The sequence below is a fragment of the Engystomops pustulosus genome, chromosome 8, assembly GCF_040894005.1.
Source record: "Engystomops pustulosus chromosome 8, aEngPut4.maternal, whole genome shotgun sequence".
Taxonomy (NCBI): Eukaryota; Metazoa; Chordata; class Amphibia; order Anura; family Leptodactylidae; genus Engystomops; species Engystomops pustulosus.
Genome location: NC_092418.1, coordinates 112,910,541 through 112,938,142, shown reverse-complemented (window position 1 = coordinate 112,938,142; position 27,602 = coordinate 112,910,541). Strand labels below are relative to the sequence as shown.

General features: G+C 42.3%; 1 protein-coding gene across 1 annotated transcript; it reads right to left on the bottom strand.

Annotated features, from left to right (window-relative positions):
- Positions 1-997: 997 nt before the first annotated feature.
- LOC140075874 (lactase/phlorizin hydrolase-like) lies at positions 998-27,037 on the bottom strand. Its single transcript, XM_072122250.1, has 17 exons — positions 26,458-27,037; positions 19,129-19,199; positions 18,559-18,633; positions 18,082-18,181; positions 17,399-17,477; positions 16,196-16,862; positions 12,382-13,027; positions 10,737-12,296; positions 10,380-10,648; positions 9,625-9,915; positions 9,113-9,311; positions 8,335-8,537; positions 7,914-8,023; positions 6,879-7,013; positions 4,716-4,936; positions 3,783-4,019; positions 998-2,962 (listed from the first exon to the last, which is right to left on the bottom strand). The coding sequence occupies exons 1-17, from the start codon at positions 26,996-26,998 to the stop codon at positions 2,640-2,642; spliced, it is 5,727 nt and encodes a 1,908-aa protein (XP_071978351.1). The 5' UTR covers positions 26,999-27,037; the 3' UTR covers positions 998-2,639.
- Positions 27,038-27,602: the final 565 nt, after the last annotated feature.

Below are 27,602 nucleotides of genomic sequence, written 5' to 3'. Positions count from 1 at the left end.
CCGTGTTGATTAAACATCTTGCCCTCATTAAGTAGGTGCAAGAACTTGTCCATCTATGGACCTGGTTGTCACAGTTACCAGTGCAGGTCCCAGATATATCTCGTTATAGATCTGTGATAATTAGCGTCATGGTTGTCGCTTCTTCCTAGTAGTCAGTGTAGCTGGGTATCTTTACTATTATACTATTGCCAAACTGTGATCATCCGAGGCTGCGATCACACGGCGCGTTTCAACTACGTAATGTGGTGCGTTGGGGAGGGGCTTGGCCCGATCACGTGTCATTTGCGTTAACACTGAAACGCACGTGATCGGTAATGAGCACCAGGTTCTTTGTATTGTGGGGGAAACTCGAGTGTGATCGGGTCAAGGGATACAATGATCCGTGTACCTGTGTGACATCACATGACCAGGGATATAACGAGCCGTGCACCTGTGTGACATCACATGACCAGGGATATAACGAGCCGTGCACCTGTGTGACATCACATGACCAGGGATATAATGAGCTGTGCACCTGTGTGACATCACATGAGCAGGGATATAACAAGCTGTGCACCTGTGTCACATCACATGACCTGGGATATAACGAGCCGTGCACCTGTGTGACATCACATGACCAGGGATATAACGAGCCGTGCACCTGTGTGACATCACATGACCAGGGATATAACGAGCTGTGCACCTGTGTGACATCACACGACCAGGGATATAACGAGCTGTGCACCTGTGTGACATCACATGACCAGGGATATAACGAGCCGTGCACCTGTGTGACATCACATGACCAGGGATATAACGAGCCGTGCACCTGTGTGACATCACATGACCAGGGATATAACGAGCCGTTATCTTTGAATTGCTTTAAAAACCCAAATAAAACGCAATGTGTAGAGGTCAGGAGTTCTGAAAAAGATTTGGAGTAAAAGTTTTTTTGTTTTTTTTATATATATATATATATTATGAGCAAAGTTGACAATTTAAAGCAAACATTCTGGGATCCAAAAAAATAAATCTAACTTTCCAGTGCTCTATAAGCTTCATTCACTTGCAGGTTTTACACTGTGTACTTTACATCTGAAGCTGAAGACCTCGGTTACCGCAGCCTTTTCTTCTTCCTTCTGCTGATGTCCGATACAACAGCAAATAACATGAATCTTCGATTATTAGTGGAGTTATTGTTGACGGAAATCTCCCATCACAATCCATCCTGATAAACCAAGGACATTACTCATAGATCCAGGCACCGGGACTGTGGGAATTTTCTTATATTTGTTATCCATGGCCTCCTGCCTTCTAACATCAACTTTTAAAATGATGCTAATGAGTTATCCTTGCTGCAGTTTCGCAGGCTTTTACACTGTCTCCATCCCCTTGCGTGCTCGGCATTAGTCGCCTCTCTCTGCCGGATGTAACAGTCTGCGAAGCTATAGCAGGGAGGGGCTCTCGTTAAGTGCCCTCCTGGATCATTAGCATAATTTTAAAAGTTGATTTTAGAAGGGAGGAGGTCTTGGATAACAAATACATGGAGTCCCGGGGTTATGTACATGATAGCTTCTCAAGGTTTGTTCTTAAAGGACATTTTCCACCAGGATGAAGGATTGTAAACCAAGCACACTGACATACTGGTGACATACTCTGTCATTTTCTCCTCTTCTTTTAGCATCTTAGGGCCTTGTTATTATGGGAAGAAAAGCATAATTATTACATTAACATAATACATAAAACATTAATTTATTAAAAAGAAGGGCATAAGAAGCCCCAAGAAGTGCAGATCCTGCCAGAGGGGGCGCACACATGTATGTCTGTGTGCTTGGTTTACAATCCTTCATCCTGGTTGGTAGATGTCCTTTAAGTTGAATTGATATGTAAGTCAGAACTGGTATGTTTTGTAACTGTAGCTCCAGGCTAGAATTTTTGTGTCCCAGTGACAATTGGATTCCCAGAATTTTGTACTGTCACGGGAAGAAGGATTATCGATACAGCTTACGGCTGATCATTACAGCCTAGGACTACAATAAAGCATCCAGAGATCTTCACCTTAGGTCACAGGGGGCAGAGCGGTCCATCTGTAACTAGGGGTCGTCTGTATAAGAAGATGACCACCGTCATGGTACCTGGATCTAGGAGTAAGTGTCCCATGATGGATTTTGAAGGCAGATTTCCTTTAATTCGTTATCACTGGCGGTTGTGTGATCACAGGAGACCCTTCTATTTGGGACATTTACATGTCTATGATGGGAGGAAGACCTTGCAGTAAGGAGAGGTTACAGTAGATCTCGCGCACGGGATAATACATGATGGAGAGCAGTGACACGGAGGTTATATTATAGGTGGATTGTCTTTTAGCCCTGTGATTACAGCAGCCTCTGCGCTGATTCGTAGATATACTACACGATGGGGGATTCATATGCTGGGAAGACTTTACACCAGAGGAAGCATTAACCAGCAATGTCGTCTTATAAAGAGGATATAGCGGAATCTGGGAAACGTTTACACCGACCAATATTCGTAACTCGTAAGGGAATTGCTAAATCGGTGAAATCTTGATGGGCTCGGGAGCGGAGGGTCACATCCAGTGCAGACAGTAATCACACAAGTCTCTTCGCCGGGTTAGATCATTATTCATGTGACACCCGAACCTAAAACAATTGTGCGATTTTTAATTTCTTGCGCTGCTTGCCGTACAGGACGGAGAACAGGATGATCCCTAAAACGGCGGCGAGGAGAAGAGCGAACTCCACGTACAGAGCGGTGGTCGCGTCCAACGTAGAGATCTGCATCCCCAGGAAGGAAACGCTGTCAGGCTCGGGGTTGGGTGCAGAGGATGTGCGTGTGTGAACAGGGGTAGATGTTACTCCAGGGTGAGCGGAGGCCGATGTTACTCCAGGGTGAGCGGAGGCCGATGTTACTCCAGGGTGAGTGGAGGCCGATGTTCTCGTCTGAGTAGAGGCTGAAGTTGTTCCTGTATGAGTGGAAATAAATGCATAGGAGGATGCAATGTTAGAAGCGGAGGCAATACTTCTCACAGCTGAGTGTTTGTTACAATGGTATCTTTGTAGATCGTCCTCTAAACTTTAAGCTGATACATTGTAACAAACTATCAGTGCAGGAGAGATTTCTGCAGCTGCCCCAACACATCTCAACAGCTAATCCAGATGTTTCATTAGCCCATAAGTGTATAAAACAGCGCCACAGCTTTCCACAGGTTGTGTATGGTATTACAGCTCACTGCCATTGAAATCAATATGATTAAGGGGGCTCACACTGAACCATGGACCGGTGCTGAGTCCAGTGGCAAAGACCAAAAATAGTGCTGGGGACAGAATCTCTTAGATGATGGCGCTCTGTGATGTAAGCAGTTCCTGTTTTTTTTTTATTAAACATCAACAATGTAAACCTGATTACAGACTCAATGCTGCTGTTTAATAAAGAAGTAGGCACAATAACTGTGGTATCTTCTTATATTTGTTATCCAGGGCCTCCTTCCTTCTAAAACCAACTTTTATAATTATACTAATGAGCTACAAGAACTCCGGGGTGTGTTACCAGAGCCCCTCCATGCTGCAGCTTCACAGGCTGTTACACTGTCCCCCCTACCCCTGTTTCCTCAGCACTTCTCCCTCTGCCTGATTTAATCTTACTGCAGCAGAGGACGTTTCAGCACACGGTGGGAGGGGGAAAGCGCTCCTGGACAGTGTAACAGCATGTGAAGTGACATCATTGAGGGTTTCTAGTAACTAACCCAGCCGAAAATCTGAACCATCATCATGCTGTTCCCTTACCTTCAGGGTCCGGCTGGAGGCAGGGGTGAGAACCATTTTTGGGGTCCGGGAATCCATTGCACTTAATGAGTTGTCTGTAATACTTAACAGAGTTTTTGGGGATCCGAGCCAGATTGGGATCTGTGTAATTGGTGTAAAAGAAGCCAAATCGCTCAGCAAATCCTGTGGCCCACTCAAAGTTATCCATAAGGCACCAGCCCGTGTAGCCGCGCAGGTCCACCCCATCGTACTTGAAGGCTGTTAGAAATAACCATGTGATTAGAGGGAATCTAATGATTTTGGGTTTAAGATGTCTTTCTAACAATCCAAAGGCAAGATTAAAAATGATTGCGACATCAGACGACATGCAGGTTATCTGTAGTCTGTTACTATGGAGACATGCAGGTGTGCAGTGGGGCTGTATACACAAAAAAATGCTTAAAGGATATCTACCACCAGGATGAAGCATTGTAAACCAAGCACACTGATATACTGGTGTGTGCCCCCTCAGGCAGGATCCGCTCTTCCTTTAGCTTCTTAGGACCTTGTTTTTACTTAATTAAAAATGTTTTAAAAATTATGTAAAATATATGTCAATGGAGCCAGGAGCCCCATAATTTGCATATTTTTTTAAAAAAACTTTATTTCTTAAAAACAAGCGCATAGGAAGCTACAAGATGAGCTGATCCTGTTTAATGGTGCACGCACACCAGCATGTCAGTGTGCTGGGTTTACAATCCTTCATCCTGGTAGTAGATGTCCTTTAAAATTAAATGTAGCAAAACAGTGAGTGGAGGTGAAAGTATAAATACCCTTTAATGTTCCCACTTTGTTAGACAAGTACTTGTGTAACTACAACTCCCATCATGCCCTGCCCTGATAAACTGAAGCCTTGCAGTCTGCTGATGCCCCTCGTTATGGCTTGCACTCATCTGCAGGGTCCTAGTCTCTTACCCTTTAGCGCCTCGTTGACATAGAGCTTGTAGTAATGTTCCCTCCACACATCGTTCAGATTCGTCCCCCGCTCAGAAATCCCATTCTCAGTCACATATATGGGAGGATTGTTAAATTCTTCTTTTATCCAGTTCAGTATCCTCCGGAAGCCGAAAGGAGTCACTTTGAGCCAAATGGAGCCGGACCCGAGCCAAGTGCGATCAGAAAACGTGCCCACACCCCTGGATAAAAGCAATGGCAGCGTTCAGGGACCTGGATATGTAAAATCCATTTCCTGTACAACAGCTCCCCCTAGTGGTGGCTACAGCCAGACAAACTTTTATCTTGCATCTTTATGTGGATGCAGTGGTTTTGGAGCACTGTTATAAGGTAGGTACTCCATAGAAGGTTACCAAGACTTATTGGGGCTACAAACTTTTTGTACTCATTTGCCCTATTGACTGTATGAATGGGAATAGTGAAAGGTTATCCTGCTCCCTCCTACTACAAGAAACCAAATAATCCCTAATTCTCAACAAATGTGGGATTGCAGAGGTGATAACCCAACTGTCTACTATTACTCATCTCGTGGACACATTAAAAAAAAGTGAATTTGCATTCGGAAACCCTGACATTACTCATAGATCCAGGCACCGGGACTGTGGTATCTTCTTATATTTGTTATCCGTGGCCTCCTTCCTTCTAAAATCGATGTTATAGTTATGCTAATGAGACAGAGCTCGGGATGGGGGGTTAAGGTTCACCAGAGCCCCTCCGTGCTGTAGCTTCACATGCTGTTACACTGTGCTAGAGCACTCCCTCCTCCCCCTAGTGTGAGATTACTGCAGACATACAGAAAGGGGGGAGTCGGAGCTCGTCTGGCTCATAAGCATCAGTTTAAAAAGTTGATATTAGAAGGAAGGAGGCCATGGATAACACATGTAAGAAGATCCCACAGTCCCGGTGCCTGGATCTATGAGTAATGTCCCGGGTTTATCATGAGGGATTCTTGATAGTAGTTTTCTTTTAAGGTTTTCTGGAATGTGAAAAGCAGTACTAATCTGGTACCAGCAGGTGGCAGTATAGACCTGTGCCAGTAAATATACAGGAATGTTTGGTGTATGGTGCGCGGATGTGTAGGGTGCACATTACAATGAGACACTTCAGGAGGTAGAAGATGAATCCTATGTCTACCTAAAAGGGAATCAGTCCATTTGATCTAAACAGATCCAAAACTTGGTACTGCTTATCCAAGGTCCACATGATAAAGGATAAGTGACCGATCGCTGGATGACTGACATCTATGACCTCCCCAGCAATCACAAAAGCAAAGTGAATCTTACCCATACATAGAGACCAATACTAGGAACGATATACAGGCGGTCCCCTACTTAAGGACACCCGACTTACAGACGACCCCTAGTTACAGACAGACCACTCTGTCCCCTGTGACCTCTGTGACCTCTCTGGATGTTACTATAGTCCCAGACTGCAATAATCAGCTGTAAGGTGTCTGTAATGAACTTTTACTGATAATCCTTGGTCCCATTACAGCAAAAAGTTTTGAAACTCCAATTGTCACTGGGGCAAAAAAAGAATTTTGTCTGGATCTACAATTATAAAATATACAGTTTCGACTTACATACAAATTCAACTTAAGAACAAACCTGTGGCACCTATCTTGTATGTAACCCGGGGACTGCCTGTATTATTATGTATTACAGGTCTAAGTTTACTCTGGAGCCCTGTAGCTTTCCTTGACCCTGGTGTGAATGTAGCAGTGGTGCATGTGTGTGAACAGTGCTCTATTCACTTCCATGAGAGCTGTGCTGTACTGCGCTATACAGTAACATTGAAGTTATTGGGGTAGTGGTCACGTGTGCAATATTGCTTCATACAGATCTGTTCACACATGGCTTGGGCTTCTAAAGGTTGAAATCATGGTGATCTGCCAATCTCCCTCCACCTTTATAGAGCTCTTATGTCCAAATGTTTACCTTCATATAACAAATCCCTTCATATAGTCATAGGCATAAATGGCAAAATTCTGTAATCCTGCAGTCACCACTAGATGGAGCTCACTAGAGATTGGTAAATAGTAAATCTGTATGAAATTAGCTCCCCCTAGTGGTAACAGTTAAATAACATCTCAGGTTGTGCGCAAAATCGACAAGCTCCTCCTACCTGTCAGCATCATAAGACTCTACGGACGGACGGAAGTTGAGAGGAGAGGTCAAGACTGTGGTATAGTGATTGAAGCCAAAGAAGTCGTATGTGCCTTTAATTCTTTTCTTCTCCTCTTCAGTAAATTCCGGAAGTCTGTAAAGGGTTAACAGAATAATCCATAGTCCATAATAAAACATAGGGGCTCATTTACTAAGGGTCCGTCGGGCGCACTTTCCCCGGGTTTCACGAAATTTTCCGTTTTGCACCGAATTGCCCCGGGATTTGGGGGCACGCGATCGTATTATGGCACATCGTTGCCGGCTTTCACGCGACAGAAATCGGGGGGCGTGGCCGTCAGAAAACCCGACGGATTCAGAAAAAACGTGGAATTTAAAAAAGCGATTTATGTTGCAAGATCAGCACTTACATACACCAAGGAGAAGAAGGTGAACTCCGGCGGACCTCGGCGCAGCAGCGACACCTTCTGGATATCGAGCGCACGACCTTAGTGAATCCCGGCAGAACCCGGATCCACGTCGAGGAACGCGCCGCTGGATCGCGACAGGACCGGGTAAGTAAATGTGCCCCAGAATCTTTATTAATAGCGACAAAATAATGATAATAACAATCTAGATGTCCTTGTGTGCTGATCTCAGGGCTGTAGATGTAGGGGGCAAGATGTATAAGAGGCCTGGTGTACCCCATGTACAGTGTTCTTGGGGGTCTTACACAGATGTTTCTCATGTATCTAAGCATTGCTACTAATTGCATGTAATAATGATACAAAGTACACAACTTTGGTAGCAGAATCCGATCAGAAATCTTCACAGTTGCTCCTATGTAGAGTTATGTGTCACTATGGTTACAGACTACAGCTGTGTAGTCAGATCCTGCAATCTTTCCTCTGCCCCCTCTTATAATTCCTATCACCGTGCCCCCCTAGATCTGCTTCAACCTATGAATGGAGTCAGGTCCGATGGTCCTTGGCTGCATGTATATATACAAATACATAAAAGATGATAATCCAAACCTTTTTATGTCTATTCCTCCTACCGTGATTTTGTCAGTCCTTGTGCCAGGCTCCTCTCCAGGACCCTTGACTTCATGATCTCATTGTAATCTCCATTGTTGAAAATTGGATTGGCGAACCATCCTCCATAAAACTAGGCAGGAAAAGAACAAAACGGTAATCAAACGCATGAAAATCCTACCGTTCTATGTATACAGCTCCTCTGCATGACTACGACTACAGGCTGACAGCTGGTTTCATTGTTTGACATATGAATTGCTCTAAAACCCTTTTACAACCATTACATGACATCCCTATAATGACCCATCAAGTGCTAAATAACATAGTAAGAGCAATAAACCGAAAGAGAAGCTTCCCTGCTTACTGATGGTTTCCAGTTTTACACCATAATGTAGTGTCAGCACAAATATATGACAATCCTACAATTATTCTGTTGGGTCGTACCATCATATATCTCCGGGCCGCCTCTATATCTTCCTGCTTATACGGGTTTCTTGGTTCGGCCCAGTCGGAGTTAATAGTGATGGATATGAGGCCCCCTTGTCTTTCTCTGTAGGTGCTGTTATAGAGGTGCCAGGCCTCGGCGTGGGCCCGAATGAGATTATGTCCAGCTTGATACGGCCCAGTGCCAGGCCTGCTGGTGATTCCTTAAAGGGATCATACAGAAAATAAAATTTCAGTTCATGTTTTGTCACATTAGTCAAGATAAAAACAATGTAAACTATATATATATATTAATGTAATGATGCACGGTCAGTACTATAAATTTAACAATCATAACTCTCTACACTTCAGGAGCAAGCGTTCATTCCTCCTGCAGCGCCCCCCCAGGTGAGATGAAGGATTACACTGACATAAACTGGTTCTCTGTGTAATGTATAAACTTGTGGGGTCCTCCAGAAAGAGAAGGAGAGATACAAATCAATTGCCTTTTATACATATTAGTAAGTCCAGCCTCTTTGGATCACCCCTAACCTACCTGCGATGGCTACTTACAGTTGGTGTGTGCACAAATCCCACCCCTAGTCCCGCCCCTAAAACTGCAGTCAATTATGGTTGTTGAGTCCCTTTAAGCATAGGGCATTAGGATAGCGGAGACCCTAATTGACATAGAGTATATATTAGTTAAGGACAGGTTCTATAGGGTCATCTTTTAGGGTTATACACATATTTATAAAGTTTATTCCGGCTTGATACCAAAACTACCGATATTGGTCTTTACCTGGAGCTGCGGTGCCATAACCGTACCCTAAATTAGCAACGATGTACGGCTCATTCAGGGTGATCCAGAATTTCACCCTATCCCCCAGTCTGTAGAAGAGAAAGTCAGCGTAATCTCTAAATCTTCCAACTATGGTCTCGTTTTCCCATCCCCCGACATCTTGTAGGGTTTGGGGGAGATCCCAGTGATATATCGTCACCTATAGGAAAGAAAACATATTGAGGAGTTTGCAGTATTATTATTGATGCTCGTAGACAGAGCTGCTACGAAGCCTAAAGTGTACTGAAAGGTTCATATACACCTTAGATGTTAGGGCCGGACCTGCCAATTTCTGTAGGACGGGTCAACTATTCACTATATATGGTGGTTGTTACCAAAAAAAATGCCCAGTAATCCTTCCATCATGAATACAAGCCGCCCATAAAGTACAGAGCTCAGGGTGACCGGGACGGGAGTCACGTCTATCAGTCACTTATGGTTATGCCTCTACGTAAGATCCCCACCAATATTACCTGAGGCTGGATATTGGCGGCCAGTAGAGCGTCCACCAGTTTGCTGTAGTAGTTGAAGCCGGCTTTATTCACACGGTTTCGGGTCCCGTCAGGAAGGACCCGCGGCCATGAGATGGAGAATCGGTAATGTGAAACCTTCAGTTGTTTGAGCAGCTCAATGTCCTGGTCCATGCGGTTGTAGCTGTCACAGGCCACATCGCCATTATCATCATTTGATATTCTCCCGAGTGAATGTGTGTACTTATCCCAGATACTCAGGCCTTTCCCATCCGCTCTCCACGCACCTTCAATCTGAGGAACAGAGGAACATCACTGGCATCATCCTAGTCACTCAACAAGGGTCTCCACCTCACTCAAAAATATTACTGGGCAATTGATAGTCCTCCCCCCCCCCCATGTCCCACTAATTAACTTAATGTTAGGGGAAATGCAAGAGGGTTCTTCTGATGGAACGGACCTTAAAACTGTACGCTTCTCGATCAGTATATTAATTAGATCCAGAAGTTTTAAGAAGTTCTCTAGATTAGAAGCACAATTTCCATACCACAAATTGGCTAAGGTCTAGAGGGGTTACAGAGAGCATCTCTAACTCTGGAGGTCTGGTCCTATGCTTCATTAAATATACAACTCATTAGTGGACAGGGTGCAGTTCTTAGTTTCACCTGTGGGGGCACTGCAGCAAAACAAGACCCTTACTACCTTGAGATTACCGCTAATCGGTGGAGGTTTCATTCTATGGTTTGCGCTTTCCTTACCTGATAGGAGGCAGATGCCACACTCCATGCAAAGTCCGGACGGAACTCTCCATATAGAAATTCATCTTCTTTCTGTAGAGGGATACCGTTGTTCCGTATAACCTCAGAGTAATACATGGCAGATCGCCTTGCAGTCCTGGGACGGTTAGTATTCATGAAATCCACATGGTGCAGGCCAAAACGCACAGAATATCCCAAATTCCATTCAAAGGTATCCATGAGGGACCAGGCGGTGTAACCTCTAAGATTTACTCCGTCTAGACTGTGAGCTGAAACAACAGGAAATCCATATACATGTCATTACTCCCACCGTTATGGCCATTATACAAAATTACATGTCTACTGTATATTACGAACCTTTCAAAGCCTCATCGATATAGGTTTTATAGTAAAATATTCGGCTACTGTCATCAAAGTCATTGTTATTTGTTGACACACCATTCTCGGTGATGTATATCGGGACATCTCCATACTCTTCTTTCACCCAGTTGAGCAGCCTCCTCAGGCCCCAGGCCACTGGTCTGTGCTGGGCAATGGCTGATGTTGGCCAGTTTGTAGAATATTCTTCTGTGATGTCTAGATCAGTTTCAAAAGATGGTGGAACAAGCCTCAAAGTTTTATGCTGCACTATTTTTGTGGCATAAATGTTGATGGAGAAAGCATCGGCTGTGCCTTGGATATAGGCCTTCTCCTCTTCTGTAAAAGCTGGAAGCCTGGAAGATTGGAGACCCTGGAGCTCACTCTTGTTAGCTATTTGCCATTTCATTGCCTCTGGGTAGTCACCATTTTTGAAAATAGGGTGGGCAAACCATCCCAGTGTGAGCTGTAGGTAGCGGTCAGCAGCCTCAATGTCTCGGGGTTCAGTGTGGTCTTTGGGCTCCACCCAGTCTGTGTTGAGACTGATGGAGATGACACCTCCTTGGCTTGCCCGGTACTTCTCATCGTACGTATGATAAACCCTAGCATGGACTTTAAGCAGATTATGTGCAACTCTATATGGAGCTGAGCCAGGATCATCTTTGACTTGTGGTGGGAACAACCCCGATCCATATCCAGCTGTTACGATTGTGTGGGGTTGGTTGAAGGTCATCCAGAACTTAACCCGATCGCCAAATGTTCTAAAACAAAAATCTGCATAGCTATGAAAAGCTTCGAGGACTGTGTCATTCTCCCAGCCACCAATATCTTGGAGAGCCTGAGGAAGGTCAAAGTGGTAAAGGGTCACCATTGGTGAGATGTTGTTTGCCAGGAGGCCATCAATAAGCCTATTATAATACTCAACACCCTTATCATTGACTGGGCCTTGTCCAGTTGGGAAGATTCGAGACCATGAGATGGAGAATCGGTAACTTTTCACCCCCAGACTCCTGAGCATGTACAAGTCTGCGTCCAACCGATTGTAACTATCACAAGCAAAGTCTCCGTTTGCATTACTAGGAATATTTCCAGGTACCTGTGTGAATGTATCCCAGGTACTTGGTCCTTTCCCATCTGCATTCCACCCCCCTTCAATCTGATAAGCCGAGGTTGAAACTCCCCACTTGAAATCTTCCGGGAAGGTTGAGTAATGGTACATGTCTCTTTCGAAAGCAGTTTGCCCTGAGAATTTTTCCCATACGACCTTTGCGGTTGAAGGCACATGTGACGCCGGAAGGGGAGGCAACTTTCTTGAATGTGACCATCTTAAAGTTGATGAACCCGACTTGCTTCTCTTTGTACTTTGTACTGGGAAACCATTATTTCCGATAATAGTCGAGAGCAGATAAGCTGATTGTTTGGGGGTCCTTTGTCTGTTGGCATCTTCAAAATTTACATAATGCAAACCAAATCTATGGAGGTATCCCGGTGGCCCCTCAAATCCATCCAGCAGGGATCGGACTATATAAGAATTTACGGCTACATTATCAATCTTGACAGCTGCAAAGGGATAAAGTAAACATCTGGGTTAGGACTTTCCAGTCTTATTACAACTGTACTAGTGGTAGAAAGACTCGAAATTTACCTTTCAAGGCTTCATTAATGGAAGACGTCAAGAACTCCACCCGAGCCACGTCATTGAAGACATCGGCAGTGTCTGGTGTCGGAATACCATTGTCCGTTATATATATGGGGAGTCCTCCTTGACCGTATTCTTCTTTGACAAAGTTCAGAAGCCTTCTCAGACCCCATGGCACCACGTAGATCCAAGGAGATGAGGTGGTCGGCCATGATGGATCCACATGGGATTCAACACCTCCAATATTATTATAATCAGCCGCACAGCTCTGGCCTCCTGTGGCATTGACTAATCGGGAAGTATAGTAAGAGATGCCAAGGAAGTCTGCTGTGCCATTGATGTAGGCCTTCTCCTCCTCAGTGAATGTGGGCAGCTCGGCCACGGTAGAGGAACATTGGGTATTTATGTTTTCAACTTGAGTCTTCAGAACCTCAGGATAGTCTCCATTGACAAGTATAGGATGGGCGAACCACCCAAGCATGAACTGGAGGTATCGCTCGGCAGCACTTACGTCATCTGGATTAGTAGGGTTTAGGGGTTCTGCCCAGTCTGAGTTCAGAGAGATTCCCACCTGACCCTGCTGCGAGGCTCGGTGCTTGTCATTGTAAACATGCCAGGCCTTAGCGTGAGCTTTCACAATGTTGTGGGTGACCTAGGATGATACAATGGAGAAGACTTGATTACAGACATTCTTATCCATTCTCCTGATGATGTGATAAGAGTTTTTATAAGGATCAAACATTCGGGAATCTGCTGATATAGGATATTCTGCGCTGTAATAATCAGCTGTAGAGATAGAAGGACGTTGTATATCCACCGATAACAAATGTCACCATGTGATACTTTACCGCTCATAAAAAGTTAATGTTTTCTATGTTACATATGAATCCAAAATAAGCTTCCATATACTTTCTACTTTAACCCCTTATCTACGTTCCTGTTTTATACATTAATTCCCATTTTGATTTTTTTAACTATGAATTTTTTAAAAAATTTCTGTTCCTTTTTGCCTGTATGGGGTCTGGTTTCTTCGGAACAAACTGTAGTTTTTAATAGCACAATTCGTTTTTTTTTTATATATATATATGTTTTACTGAAATTTTATTAACCCTTTCTGTACAGTATATTTAAAAAAGTGAATCTGGAGTTATTTTTTCTAAAATAAATTCTGCAGTTATCATAGAACCTAAATAACATAAAAGCATTTTTTTCTCTGGTAAATCCACATACAGTGATACCAAATTCTAGTTGTTTTTTTTTGTTTTTTTTTTTAACTTTAATTTACTTCAAGGGGTATTCCCATTACAGTAAATTTATGTAATTTCTTTTTATGAACAAAAGTTATACAAGTTATACAATGTACTTTTTGTATCAATTCCTTACAGTTTCCTAGATCTCTGCTTGCTGTCATTCCATGGAAAGCTTCTATGTTTACTACCAGTGGACGGAAATGTGACCATGGTCACACAGGTGCGCGGCTTCATATGTTATGGAGAGTAATCAGAGCCGTGTGTTATAACGAGCCGTGCACCTGTGTGATCTAACGAGCCGTGCACCTGTGTGATCTAACGAGCCGCGCACCTGTGTGATCTAACGAGCTGTGCACCTGTGTGATCTAACGAGCCGTGCACCTGTGTGATCTAACGAGTTGTGCACCTGTGTGATCTAACGAGCCGTGCACCTGTGTGATCTAAGGAGCCGTGCACCTGTGTGATCTAACGAGCCGCGCACCTGTGTGATCTAACGAGCTGTGCACCTGTGTGATATTACGAGCCGCGCACCTGTGTGATCTAACGAGCCGTGCACCTGTGTGATCTAACGAGCCGCGCACCTGTGTGATCTAACGAGCTGCGCACCTGTGTGACCATGGTCAGATTTCTGTCCACTGGTAGTAAACATAGAAGCTTTCTGTAGGAGGACAGCAAGCGGAGATCTAGAAATTGGTGAGGAATTGATACAGAAAGTATATTGGAAAATTGTATCACTTTTTATCATAAAAACAAAAAAAAACTACCAAAAATTTGCTGAAATGGGAATACAGCTTTAATGAAATTGTTTTTGGGGGAAAAAACTTTTTGCATCATCTCCCTCCAATCTCAATAACTTTAAAAAAATTTTTTTTCTCAATGTGGCTGTGTATGGGCTTATTTTTGTGTAAAGACCTGTAATTTTTATATATACAGGCAGTTCCGGTGCATAAGATACGTTCTTTAGGTTTGTACTTAAGTTAAATTTGTATGTAAGTCGGAACTGGTATATTTTATAAATGGAGATTCACTGCAACTTTTTTTTGTCCCTTTGACGATTGGACTTTCTAAATTGTGCACGGGAACAAATATCATCAATAAAACTTCAATACAGACACCTTACTGTCGATCATTGCAGCCTAAGACTAGGGAAAGCATCCAGAGAGCTTCACCAGATGACACAGGGGGGCAGAGGGGTCCGCCTGTAACTAGGCGTCGTCTTTAGGTCCTAAAGTTGGGGACTGCCTGGAGTTCATAAGATTTTTTAATCAGATTTAATCATAGTTTATGTGTGATGGATGATTAAAAAATGTCAATTTGGGCATCGCTTTTGCTTTATTTATTTTTATTTCTTTGTAGTTCAGTATAAATACTATTAAAGTTTTCTACAGGGGTACAGTGGCGTTAGTGCAAAATGTTTTTTGTGAGTTTTGTGTTTTTCTTTTTTTGCACATTGGGGGTCATTTACTAAGGGCCCGATTCGCGTTTTCCCGACATGTTACCCGAATATTTCCGATTTGCGCCTATTTCCCCTGAATTGAATTGGCGCATGCGATCGGATTGTGGCGCATCAGCGCTGCCATGCACGCAACGAAAAATGGGGGGCGTGGCCGAACGGAAACCCGACGGATTCGGAAAAAACGCCGCATTTTTTTAAAAAAAGGATCGCTCGGCACGCGCTTACCTTCACTCAGCCCGGCTCGGTGTACTCCAGTGCGTTCCGATGCTCTTCAGCGCAGCAGCGACATCTGGTGGACGTCGGAGGAACTGCCTTAGTGAATCGCCGGAAGACCCGAATCCACCGTAGAGAACGCGCCGCTGGATCGCGAATGGGCCGGGTAAGTAAATCTGCCCCGTTGTTATTTTTATTATTTGTCCCACAAGGGGACACTGATAGGAGATCGCTTGGATCACTTGTATAATGCTCTGCTATAAATGTAGCACAGTGCATTATACTGTAAGCTAGTAACAGGCTCTGGCCTAATAGAAGATGGACCCCAGACTAAAGCAGACAGAGTGAGCTCCCTCCCTCTGCACCAGCGTGGACAGCTCAGTCCATGTTTGACCGCGATATCTAAGAGGTTCAACACTTGGGATAGGAGATTTTCTGAAGTGTTAGTGCCGGGGTTGGGCTGTTTCCACCAAATGCTTCTCTATGCTTCTTTCAAAAGATATTGCTCCACTATTTCTGGAGCAGTTGGAATTTTTCCTCTAGCCCCCACCATTACTGGCATTATTTTTGTCATCCATCAAACTATTTCTGCTCACTACAGTCAGGTGGGTGGTGCCAGGGTGTCTGCTCCAGCCTAGGGCCGCCCACCTGACAGTAGAGCTAAACTAGCATACTGTGTGCACAAGTTATTGACACTGATAAATTGGGATTTATAGGATCGGTTCAAGGCTAGAAAAAAAAAAATTCCAACCCTGCTGGAATTATTTGAGCTCTGCCGATTTAAGGAAACAAACAAGGGGTGAACGCAGTGAATGGTCACCTATAATAAAGAAGATCACTAGATATTACATACTTATATTACAAATTACCGAAATATTTAGATTACGTTTCCAATTCGTACCTTGAAGGAGGCATTTCCTGGATCTTGGATCCCTGGTGCATGTTCTCCGGTCCCGTATCCAGCGTAACTGACAACACAAGGTTCATGGAACGTTATCCAATGCTTAACCCTGTCTCCAAAATTACTGAAGCAGAAATCGGCATATTCCACGAATGCCTGGATGGTGGATTCATGTTGCCAGCCGCCGGACTCTTGCAGAGCTTGGGGCAGATCCCAGTGATACAAAGTTACCATTGGTTTGATGTTTTCTTGGATTAACCTGTTGATTAATTTGTTGTAGTATTTCACACCCGCTGCATTGACTGTGGAGTTCAGTCCCGTTGGGAATATTCGGGGCCAGGAGATGGAGAAGTGATAGACCTTGGACTGTAGGCCCTTCAGAAGATACACATCATAGTCAATCTTGTTGTAGCTGTCACAAGCCACATCCGCCGTCCCATTGTCTGCAGCTTTACCACTTTGTCCATAAACATCCCATATGGATTGTCCTTTATCCCCCTCGGCCCAGCCCCCTTCTACTTTGAAGGCTGAAGAAGAGGATCCCATAAGGAAGCCTTCAGGGAATGTGTCCTGCAAGAAGTCATCTCTCTCTTCCGGTGTCTGACTAGCAAATCTCTGCCATACTGTGGTGTACGCCGAGCGGGAAGCTTTTGCCGGATGCTCCTGTCTGCATTACAAAGATATCAACCAGAATTTCATTTAAATTTTTATTAGTTTTAATTTATTGAAAAACCTCTACTACCAACCCCTTTGCCAGCTATTTCTACCAAAAAGAGTCAAATGGGTCACTGTATTATACGTGGTTTCTGATATCTGGTTGGCTAGTACACAAACATGTGACCATCATTTTCCACCTTGGTATCTACAGAAGCGGTCACAATAAGCTTGTCTAATGTACAGTTCTAGCTACATAGGCCTTATACAGTCCTTTTTAGTTGACAATAACGGTATTTCACTGCTGGGTTTAGTAGAGCTCTTGCAGGAAGTGGATAATTTCCCTGTAGCACCCCCAGAGGTAAATTGGGGCATTACACTTCCCTTTGAAATTAATTAAATTATGTGCTTCCAGAGGGAGCAGGAGGATAAGATGAAGATATCATAAAGAAATGGAACAAGAATGATGAATATCTGCCCCATATAATAGGAAGTCCTTAATATATACTGAACTTGGTTTTATAAAGAATATATCATTTCTGTACAGACCTGTTTGGATTCTCATCAGCTTGATTTATGAATTGACTTATATCATAACCTATGAACCTTGTGCCGGACCTGTCCAATGCTGCAAAACACACAAATCAAAAAATATTACAATTACAGGGTTCTATAGAGTTACCCAGTATTATTACAGTGTTATATATACGCTAAAATGAAGGAAGTGTCTTACAGAACTTTACACAAACATTTAGGGGCCACTTTACCCAAATATCGTTACCAAAGGGCACAAGCAACATCTTATTGTCACCCATCCTTCATAGATATTAGTAGTCCCTGCTGTCTCTTCCCTCTTGTCCTCCTTTCTGTAACCCCTTTCCATTTTAGGCCTCTGAATTCAATGCATTTTCAAGAATTAGTCATAATGGGCTCAATAATATAAAAGAATACCCTCCTCCCATTTTTTCTGTCTAAGCTTTTCTTTACTTCCTGTTTCTGGTTCAACATACAGGAAGTGAGCAGTCAGCCAATCACAGTCTAAACACAATGCTAGTCTGCCCAGTGATTGGCTGAGCGCTGCTTCTAGGTGCTTCCTGTCTGTACAACAGCTACAGACAGGAAGCTACAGAATTTGACTTGGACTGTTACATTCAGTATTCTGTTTTCTCTCCATTAAGAACTTTTGTTATCACAGTTTGTTATAAAGACTTGACATTTCTACCGTACTTTACCTTTAAGCATTTGAAAAGCAGAGAGATATTTTGCTTCTATGGAGCTGCAGTCCTTCAGAATTAAGCTGAAAACCAACATGTCCAGACCTTTCTTCATGTTCTGTATTGATAAAAGCCGAGGCAAATGATAAGAATACACAATATGCTGAAGGAATCATGACCAAGGTGATGGGGTCAACATGTCGCCTCATGGACAATAGCTTCAAAATTGTGTCTCCTAAGCAGCTCTGACCCAGGATGCTCAGTTACTTTAGGTTTAGTTCAAAGATTTACCTAAGACAGATTGTACCAGGATGGTTTGTATCGATGGAATAATTTGGAGCTTCTAGGCCCAAGTACGACATTTGTAACATGGCTGTCAAATATCGTTTGGGTAACCGTGACCTCTGCACCACTCCTGACTCCATTGAACTTCCTGTTGATCTAGATCAAGACTTGAATGGACTCTTCAAGAACATAATACTTGATGTCTCTTACCTGATTCCATGGTTGCAGCTGCTCCACCTGAAGGCAGTCAAGTTGTACGTTCAGTGCAAGAAAGTCAACATTGTCCTATAAATATAGAGAATTGGACAATTGGTGGGGTGTGTAGCTGCTACAGTGAAAGGGACAACTCTAGGGTGGTCTCATTGTTGATGAGCACCTATTTCAGAAGTGAAATCTGCAGAATATGGGATGGGCACATCAAAATCTTCTGCTTAAAAGTGTGTCATGAATATGCTAGTGTCAAGGAGCAAATTTAATTATTGGGAACTTACTTGACTGCCTGGGTAGCACATTACAGAGAACTGGTGCAGCTCAAGAAAAGCCTTGGAGTTGGAAATAGATATTTTGGGTTACCGAGGAAAGGAATCCTATGTCCTTCGCGTACTGGGCAACAAGACACCCTAGCTGATTTTATTGCGTTGGAGAAGATGTCTAATAGTTGGATTTTGTAAACTTAGACTAGGCTTTCTTTCATTTTAGTTTAATTTTTAATTTTTTTTTGTTCAAAAGTTGAATTTTTCTGATTCTGGATGATGAATCTGAAAGGAAAACTTTATTTACCAGAACGTGGGGGTTCATAGACAGAAAAGTGCTCAGAGTTCCTGATCCTAGTGCAATAGATAACCGGCCACCTGTAGATACAAACACAATATCATAATTTATCTATAAGGAGATTAGAACTGAGACTTTAGACAGCGCCAAATAATCTGCTTTCCTTCATACAACATAAAAGGTATAAAGTTATAAAATTCAGGTTATCAACAGCCACCACTAGGGGGTGCTAGTAACATATACATGTCTACAGCTAGGACTGAGCTCATGGGATCTCTGAATATGAATACACTAACTTGTCCTCCTTGTGGTGGCCCCAGGTAATCATTATAATGGGAGGTAGAGCCAGTACAGAGTCTAGCCCCTTCTTACAGGGGGCCCCATAGCCATGGCCTTGTCTGCCTCTATGGTTGATATCTCATCGATCGTAATGCTGGTTATTAAAGGGGCATTTATTGAAATAGTCAAATGTTTCTTACATTTTTTTTCATCACAATATTAGTTATACATCCTGTGCACGGATAAACTGAGCAGTGGCTTAGTAATGTATCAGCCACATTCATCAATCTTATCACATTCCAATTACTGTCTTATCTGCCCTTGATATTGATTTGCACAAACAAGACTTATCTGGGAGCAGAGTTCACAATGTGATCAGTACGACATGATAAAAACAAGTCACCTGAAGACCAGAGAGGAGTCAATACAGTTAATAGATAATGAGAGCAAAAGATTTATAAAAAATAGTAAATCATGATTAAAGGGAAACTGCAATAAACAGACTTTGTCATAGTAACAATCTAACAGGGAGTTCATATACCAAAATAGTAATGCCCTTGTCCATAGGGGCAGTATTATAGTAGTTATATTCCTGTACATAGGGGGCAGTATTATAGTAGTTATATTCCTGTACATAGGGGGCAGTATTATAGTAGTTATATTCTTGTACATAGGGGGCAGTATTATAGTAGTTATATTCCTGTACATAGGGGGCAGTATTATAGTAGTTATATCCCTGTACATAGGGGGCAGTATTATAGTAGTTATATTCCTGTACATAGGGGGCAGTATTATAGTAGTTATATTCTTGTACATAGGGGCAGTATTATAGTAGTTATATTCTTGTACATAGGGGGCAGTATTATAGTAGTTATATTCTTGTACATAGGGGCAGTATTATAGTAGTTATATTCTTGTACATAGGGGCAGTATTATAGTAGTTATATTCTTGTACATAGGGGGCAGTATTATAGTAGTTATGTTCCTGTACATAGGGAGCAGTATTATAGTAGTTATATTCCTGTACATAGGAGCAGTATTATAGTAGTTATATTCTTGTACTTAGGGGGCAGTATTATAGTAGTTATATTCTTGTACATAGGGGGCAGTATTATAGTAGTTATATTCTTGTACATAGGGGCAGTATTATAGTAGTTATGTTCCTGTACATAGGGAGCAGTATTATAGTAGTTATATTCCTGTACATAGGAGGCAGTATTATAGTAGTTATATTCCTGTACATAGGGGGCAGTATTATAGCAGTTATATTCTTGTACATAGGGGGCAGTATTATAGTAGTTATATTCTTGTACATAGGGGGCAGTATTATAGTAGTTATATTCTTGTACATAGGGGCAGTATTATAGTAGTTATATTCCTGTACACAGGGGGCAGTATTATAGTAGTTATATTCTTGTACATAGGGGGCAGTATTATAGTAGTTATATTCCTGTACATAGGGGCAGTATTATAGTAGTTATATTCTTGTACATAGGGGGCAGTATTATAGTAGTTATATTCCTGTACATAGGGGGCAGTATTATAGTAGTTATATTCTTGTACATAGGGGGCAGTATTATAGTAGTTATATTCCTGTACATAGGGGACAGTATTATAGTAGTTATATTCCTGTACATAGGGGATAGTATTATAGTAGTTATATCCCTGTACATAGGGGGCAGTATTATAGTAGTTATATTCTTGTACATAGGGGCAGTATTATAGTAGTTATATTCTTGTACATAGGGGGCAGTATTATAGTAGTTATATTCTTGTACATAGGGGGCAGTATTATAGTAGTTATATTCTTGTACATAGGGGGCAGTATTATAGTAGTTATATTCTTGTACATAGGGGGCAGTATTATAGTAGTTATATTCCTGTACATAGGGGGCAGCAGGGCCGCATCTGCCATGAGGCGGGATGAAAATTTCGCCTCAGGCGGCAGATGCGGAGCCCTGAGGCAGGCGGCGAAACAGCTGTAGGTGCCGAATCACCCACAAGCAGTGCGGACCTGCCGCTGCCTCGATTCCTCACAGTAGCGCTGATGGAGGACGCTGGCGGCATGACATCATCAAACGCCGCCTGTGTCCTCCATCAGCGCTACTGTGAGGAATCGAGGCAGCGGCAGGTCCGAACATAAACAGCAGCGCTGCTGGCAGGAGGAGGGGGAAGGCTGGCTCCCGGTGGGCTGATGAAGGAGAAGGGTCAGACGGGAAGCCTGTGCAGAGGCTTCACTGGCTGGTGGAGCAGCAGTCAGCTGGAGAGTTATCACTTTGCTGCTGCTCCACCACAGCCGGGCAGCCAGAAAGTATCCTCCGCTGAGCTCTCTGCTCCTGCTGTAGAAGCTCCGATGAGCAAGCTCCGCCCACCAGCTCAGAGCTCCTGAACTTCATCAGCAGCTATGTGTGCTGCTGTGTGTAAGCTACAGGTATGTTGCTGGGTGTATGCTGGGTGTATGCTGGGTGTATGCTGTGCATGTTGCTGTGCATAAGCTACAGGTATGCTGCATGTTGCTGTGTGTATGCTGCTGCCTGCTGTGTATGCTGTTTTGTATGTATGCTGTGTATAATGCTGTGTATATGCTCCTGTGTGTATGATGCTGTGCATGTTGCTGTGTGTATGATGCTGTGCATGTTGCTGTTTGTATGATGCTGTGCATGTTGCTGTGTGTATGATGCTGTGCATGCTGCTGCCTGCTGTGTATGATGCTGTGCATGCTGCTGCCTGCTGTGTATGATGCTGTGCATGCTGCTGCCTGCTGTGTATGATGCTGTGCATGCTGCTGCCTGCTGTGTATGATGCTGTGCATGCTGCTGCCTGCTGTGTATGATGCTGTGTATGCTGCTGCCTGCTGTGTGTGATGCTGTGTATGCTGCTGCCTGCTGTATGTGATGCTGCATGTATATGCTGTGTGTATATGATGCTGTGCATGCTGCTGCCTGCTGTGTATGATGCTGTGCATGCTGCTGCCTGCTGTGTATGATGCTGTGTATGCTGCTGCCTGCTGTGTGTGATGCTGTGTATGCTGCTGCCTGCTGTATGTGATGCTGCATGTATATGCTGTGTGTATATGATGCTGTGTATGCTGCTTCCTCATGTTTGTGATGCGGAGTGTATGCTGCGGCCTGCTGTATGTGATGCTGTGTGTATGCTGCATGTATATGCTGTGTGTGTATGATGCTGTGTATGCTGCTGTCTGCTGTGTGTGTATGATGCGGAGTGTATGCTGCTGTCTGCTGTATATGATGCTGCATGTATATGCTGTGTATATGATGCTGTATCTGATGCTGTGTATGCTGCATGTATATGCTGTGTATATGATGCTGTATCTGATGCTGTGTATGCTGCATGTATATGCTGTGTGTGTATGATGCTGTGTATGCTGCTGTCTGCTGTGTGTGTATGATGCGGAGTGTATGCTGCTGTCTGCTGTATATGATGCTGCATGTATATGCTGTGTATATGATGCTGTATCTGATGCTGTGTATGCTGCATGTATATGCTGTGTATATGATGCTGTATCTGATGCTGTGTATGCTGCATGTATATGCTGTGTGTGTATGATGCTGTGTATGCTGCTGTCTGCTGTGTGTGTATGACGCGGAGTGTATGCTGCGGCCTGCTGTATATGATGCTGCATGTATATGCTGTGTGTATGATGCTGTATCTGATGCTGTGTGTATGCTGCATGTATATTCAGTGTGTGTATGATGCGGTGTGTATGCTGCTGCCTGCGGTATGTGATGCTGTGTATGGTCCTCCTGCTTACTTATTTTTGACCCCCTCAGTTACTCTTTTGACCCCTCCATCTACCACCTGCTGATGTACCAGCAAGATCCTCTGAAGAAAAATGGGAAAGTCATGATTCATTATAGGAGTAGTGGTTTATTTCATATATATGGCTGATGTATGTATAGATTAAAAATGTGTATTAATGTGGAATGTTAATGTAGTAAGTTGTATGTACATATATATATGTACAGATAGAATGTTTCGCGCATTTATGTACTTTTAGTGTAAATACTATTTAATTTCTATTACTATTTAAATTAATTTAGTTTTGTATTGTTTTATTGCAAGAGACCATTCAGTGGGCGGTATATAGAAGGAGATCAGGGCTAGGATTTTTATTTTTTTTTAAAGGGGGGGAGGGGGCAGCATTTGAGTTTTCGCCTCAGGCAGCAAAAAAGCTAGAATCGGCCCTGGGGGGCAGTATTATAGTAGTTATATTCTTATACATAGGGGGCAGTATTATAGTAGTTATATTCTTGTACATAGGGGGCAGTATTATAGTAGTTATATTCCTGTACATAGGGGGCAGTATTATAGTAGTTATATTCTTATACATAGGGGGCAGTATTATAGTAGTTATATTCTTGTACATAGGGGGCAGTATTATAGTAGTTATATTCCTGTACATAGGGGGCAGTATTATAGTAGTTATATTCTTGTACATAGGGGCAGTATTATAGTAGTTATATTCTTGTACATAGGGGGCAGTATTATAGTAGTTATATTCTTGTACATAGGGGGCAGTATTATAGTAGTTATATTCCTGTACATAGGGGGCAGTATTATAGTAGTTATATTCTTGTACATAGGGGGCAGTATTATAGTAGTTATATTCTTGTACATAGGGGGCAGTATTATAGTAGTTATATTCTTATACATAGGGGGCAGTATTATAGTAGTTATATTCTTGTACATAGGGGCAGTATTATAGTAGTTATGTTCTTGTACATAGGGGGCAGTATTATAGTAGTTATATTCTTATACATAGGGGGCAGTATTATAGTAGTTATATTCTTGTACATAGGGGGCAGTATTATAGTAGTTATATTCCTGTACATAGGAGGCAGTATTATAGTAGTTATATTCTTGTACATAGGGGGCAGTATTATAGTAGTTATATTCCTGTACATAGGGGCAGTATTATAGTAGCTATATTCTTGTACATAGGGGCAGTATTATAGTAGTTATATTCCTGTACATAGGGGGCAGTATTATAGTAGTTATATCCCTGTACATAGGGGTCAGTATTATAGTAGTTATATTCCTGTACATAGGGGGCAGTATTATAGTAGTTATATTCTTGTACATAGGGGGCAGTATTATAGTAGTTATGTTCCCGTACATAGGGGGCAGTATTATAGTAGTTATGTTCCCGTACATAGGGGGCAGTATTATAGTAGTTATGTTCCCGTACATAGGGGGCAGTATTATAGTAGTTATGTTCCTGTACATAGGGGGCAGTATTATAGTAGTTATGTTCCTGTACATAGGGGGCAGTATTATAGTAGTTATATTCTTATACATAGGGGGCAGTATTATAGTAGTTATATTCTTGTACATAGGGGCAGTATTTTAGTAGTTATGTTCTTGTACATAGGGGGCAGTATTATAGTAGTTATATTCTTATACATAGGGGGCAGTATTATAGTAGTTATATTCTTGTACATAGGGGGCAGTATTATAGTAGTTATATTCCTGTACATAGGAGGCAGTATTATAGTAGTTATATTCTTGTACATAGGGGGCAGTATTATAGTAGTTATATTCCTGTACATAGGGGCAGTATTATAGTAGCTATATTCTTGTACATAGGGGCAGTATTATAGTAGTTATATTCCTGTACATAGGGGGCAGTATTATAGTAGTTATATCCCTGTACATAGGGGGGAGGATTATAGTAGTTATATTCCTGTACATAGGGGGCAGTATTATAGTAGTTATATTCTTGTACATAGGGGGCAGTATTATAGTAGTTATGTTCCCGTACATAGGGGGCAGTATTATAGTAGTTATGTTCCCGTACATAGGGGGCAGTATTATAGTAGTTATATTCCTGTACATAGGGGGCAGTATTATAGTAGTTATATTCTTGTACATAGGGGGCAGTATTATAGTAGTTATATTCCTGTACATAGGGGGCAGTATTATAGTAGTTATATTCTTGTACATAGGGGGCAGTATTATAGTAGTTATATTCCTGTACATAGGGGGCAGTATTATAGCAGTTATGTTCCCGTACATAGGGGGCAGTATTATAGTAGTTATGTTCCTGTACATAGGGGGCAGTATTATAGTAGTTATATTCCTGTACATAGGAGGCAGTATTATAGTAGTTATATTCCTGTACATAGGGGGCAGTATTATAGTAGTTATATTCTTGTACATAGGGGGCAGTATTATAGTAGTTATATTCTTGTACATAGGGGGCAGTATTATAGTAGTTATATTCTTGTACATAGGGGGCAGTATTATAGTAGTTATATTCCTGTGCATAGGGGGCAGTATTATAGTAGTTATATTCTTGTACATAGGGGGCAGTATTATAGTAGTTATATTCCTGTACATAGGGGGCAGTATTATAGTAGTTATATTCCTGTACATAGGGGGCAGTATTATAGTAGTTATATTCTTGTACATAGGGGGCAGTATTACAGTAGTTATATTCTTGTACATAGGGGGCAGTATTATAGTAGTTATATTCTTGTACATAGGGGGCAGTATTATAGTAGTTATATTCTTGTACATAGGGGGCAGTATTACAGTAGTTATATTCTTGTACATAGGGGGCAGTATTATAGTAGTTATATTCCTGTACATAGGGGGCAGTATAATAGTAGTTATATTCCTGTACATAGGGGGCAGTATTATAGTAGTTATATTCCTGTACATAGGGGGCAGTATTATAGTAGTTATATTCCTGTACATAGGGGGCAGTATTATAGTAATTATGTTCCTGTACATAGGGGGCAGTATTACAGTAGTTATATTCTTGTACATAAGGGGCAGTATTATAGTAGTAATATTCTTGTACATAGGGGGCAGTATTATAGTAGTTATATTCTTGTACATAGGGGGCAGTATTATAGTTATTTTCTTATTTGATTTTGTCCTATAAAATAAACATTTAAGTGATTAACATTATGGTTTTTGAGATAAGGGTAATACACCAAGATTGAAAAAGACATTATCACGTTATTTGTATTTAATTTATATATTTGTCCCCATGGGCTTATATAAGTCTTGATTCCCCCGGGTCCCACTCACCTCCAGCAGAATACTTCTGGTGATATAACGTGTATACTCTCTCATGGGCGTCTAGAAGAACCTGCAGGGATTGTGAATCTGTGACATCTTCATGAACATCAAATGTTATCCAGGTTTGGACCAAGTCTCCCAATGAGTGGAATGCAAATTCAGCATATTCTGCATAGGCATCTGCAGGGCTAGCACCAGTTTTGGGATTCTCTGTGGATATTCTCTTATGGCTTCTGTCAAATAAGATTACAATTGGTTTAATGTTGGCTCCATTCAGCTCCTGAAGAAGGGTCCTGTAACACTGCAGTTGCCCATTAAGGATCTCCTTGAAGTACCCAGAGTTCAGGCCTAGCCGGACCTTGTAGTAGGTGACGCTATATTGCTGTAGAGTGGGAATTTGGTCTTTCAGGTTATTGATCACCTTACTATTACACCCAAAGACTCCCGATGTCTCCACTTCATTATGGAGACCATTATCTTCAATGCTGTGCAAAGGTCCAGCAATGGCCAGGAAGTTTCCAGGAACTGCAGCATTGAGGCTATAACACATGGATGAGAGGAGAACCAGCAGGACCTCCGGCCAGGGTGGTGCCATCCTGGACACTGTATCCCCAAATCTATCTGTCAAGTAACTTATACTCCGACAAAGGCCATAAAATAGAGGTTTGCTTTGTTATCATCTCAGCTGATAAAGTCATTGCAGAAGAACTAATCACTGAGAGATAACGAGGCGGCTGCAGGGGCACAGGGTGCCATTGCATAGTGGCATGGATATGGGGATGGCCAAATATATTAGGTGGATATTCAGGAAAAGGGAGCAATCTACTCATAGGATCACATATGTTGATAACCGACTAGGTCAAGGTCTGGCCATAATCAGCAGATCTCTCCAATAGCAGGGCTTGATTTGAGGTCCTGCTCACTCTTTCCCTCTCCATTGATCTCTTGTACTTGGATATTTTTGTGAGATGGATGAAGCAGAGTTGACTATTATTATGTATGCATTTATTTTGCAGTTTTCCCTTCTGCATATTAAATTTTCAGTTGATTGAAAAACATCAGGCCGGTCTCCATACATGCACACAGAAATCAGAAGAGATGATGGAGCATCAGCTGGACTATACAGAATATTGTAGAGAAGTACTCATGTGCAT

Coding starts and splice junctions, on each gene's coding strand:
- LOC140075874 (XM_072122250.1), bottom strand. CDS start 26,998: ATGTGTTATAGCCTCAATGCTGCAGTTCCTGGAAACTTCCTGGCCATT. Junction 18,634..19,128: donor CTATGAACCCCCACGTTCTG/GTAAATAAAGTT, acceptor CTATATTTATAG/GACAATGTTGACTTTCTTGC. Junction 12,297..12,381: donor CATTAATGAAGCCTTGAAAG/GTAAATTTCGAG, acceptor ATCCCTTTGCAG/CTGTCAAGATTGATAATGTA.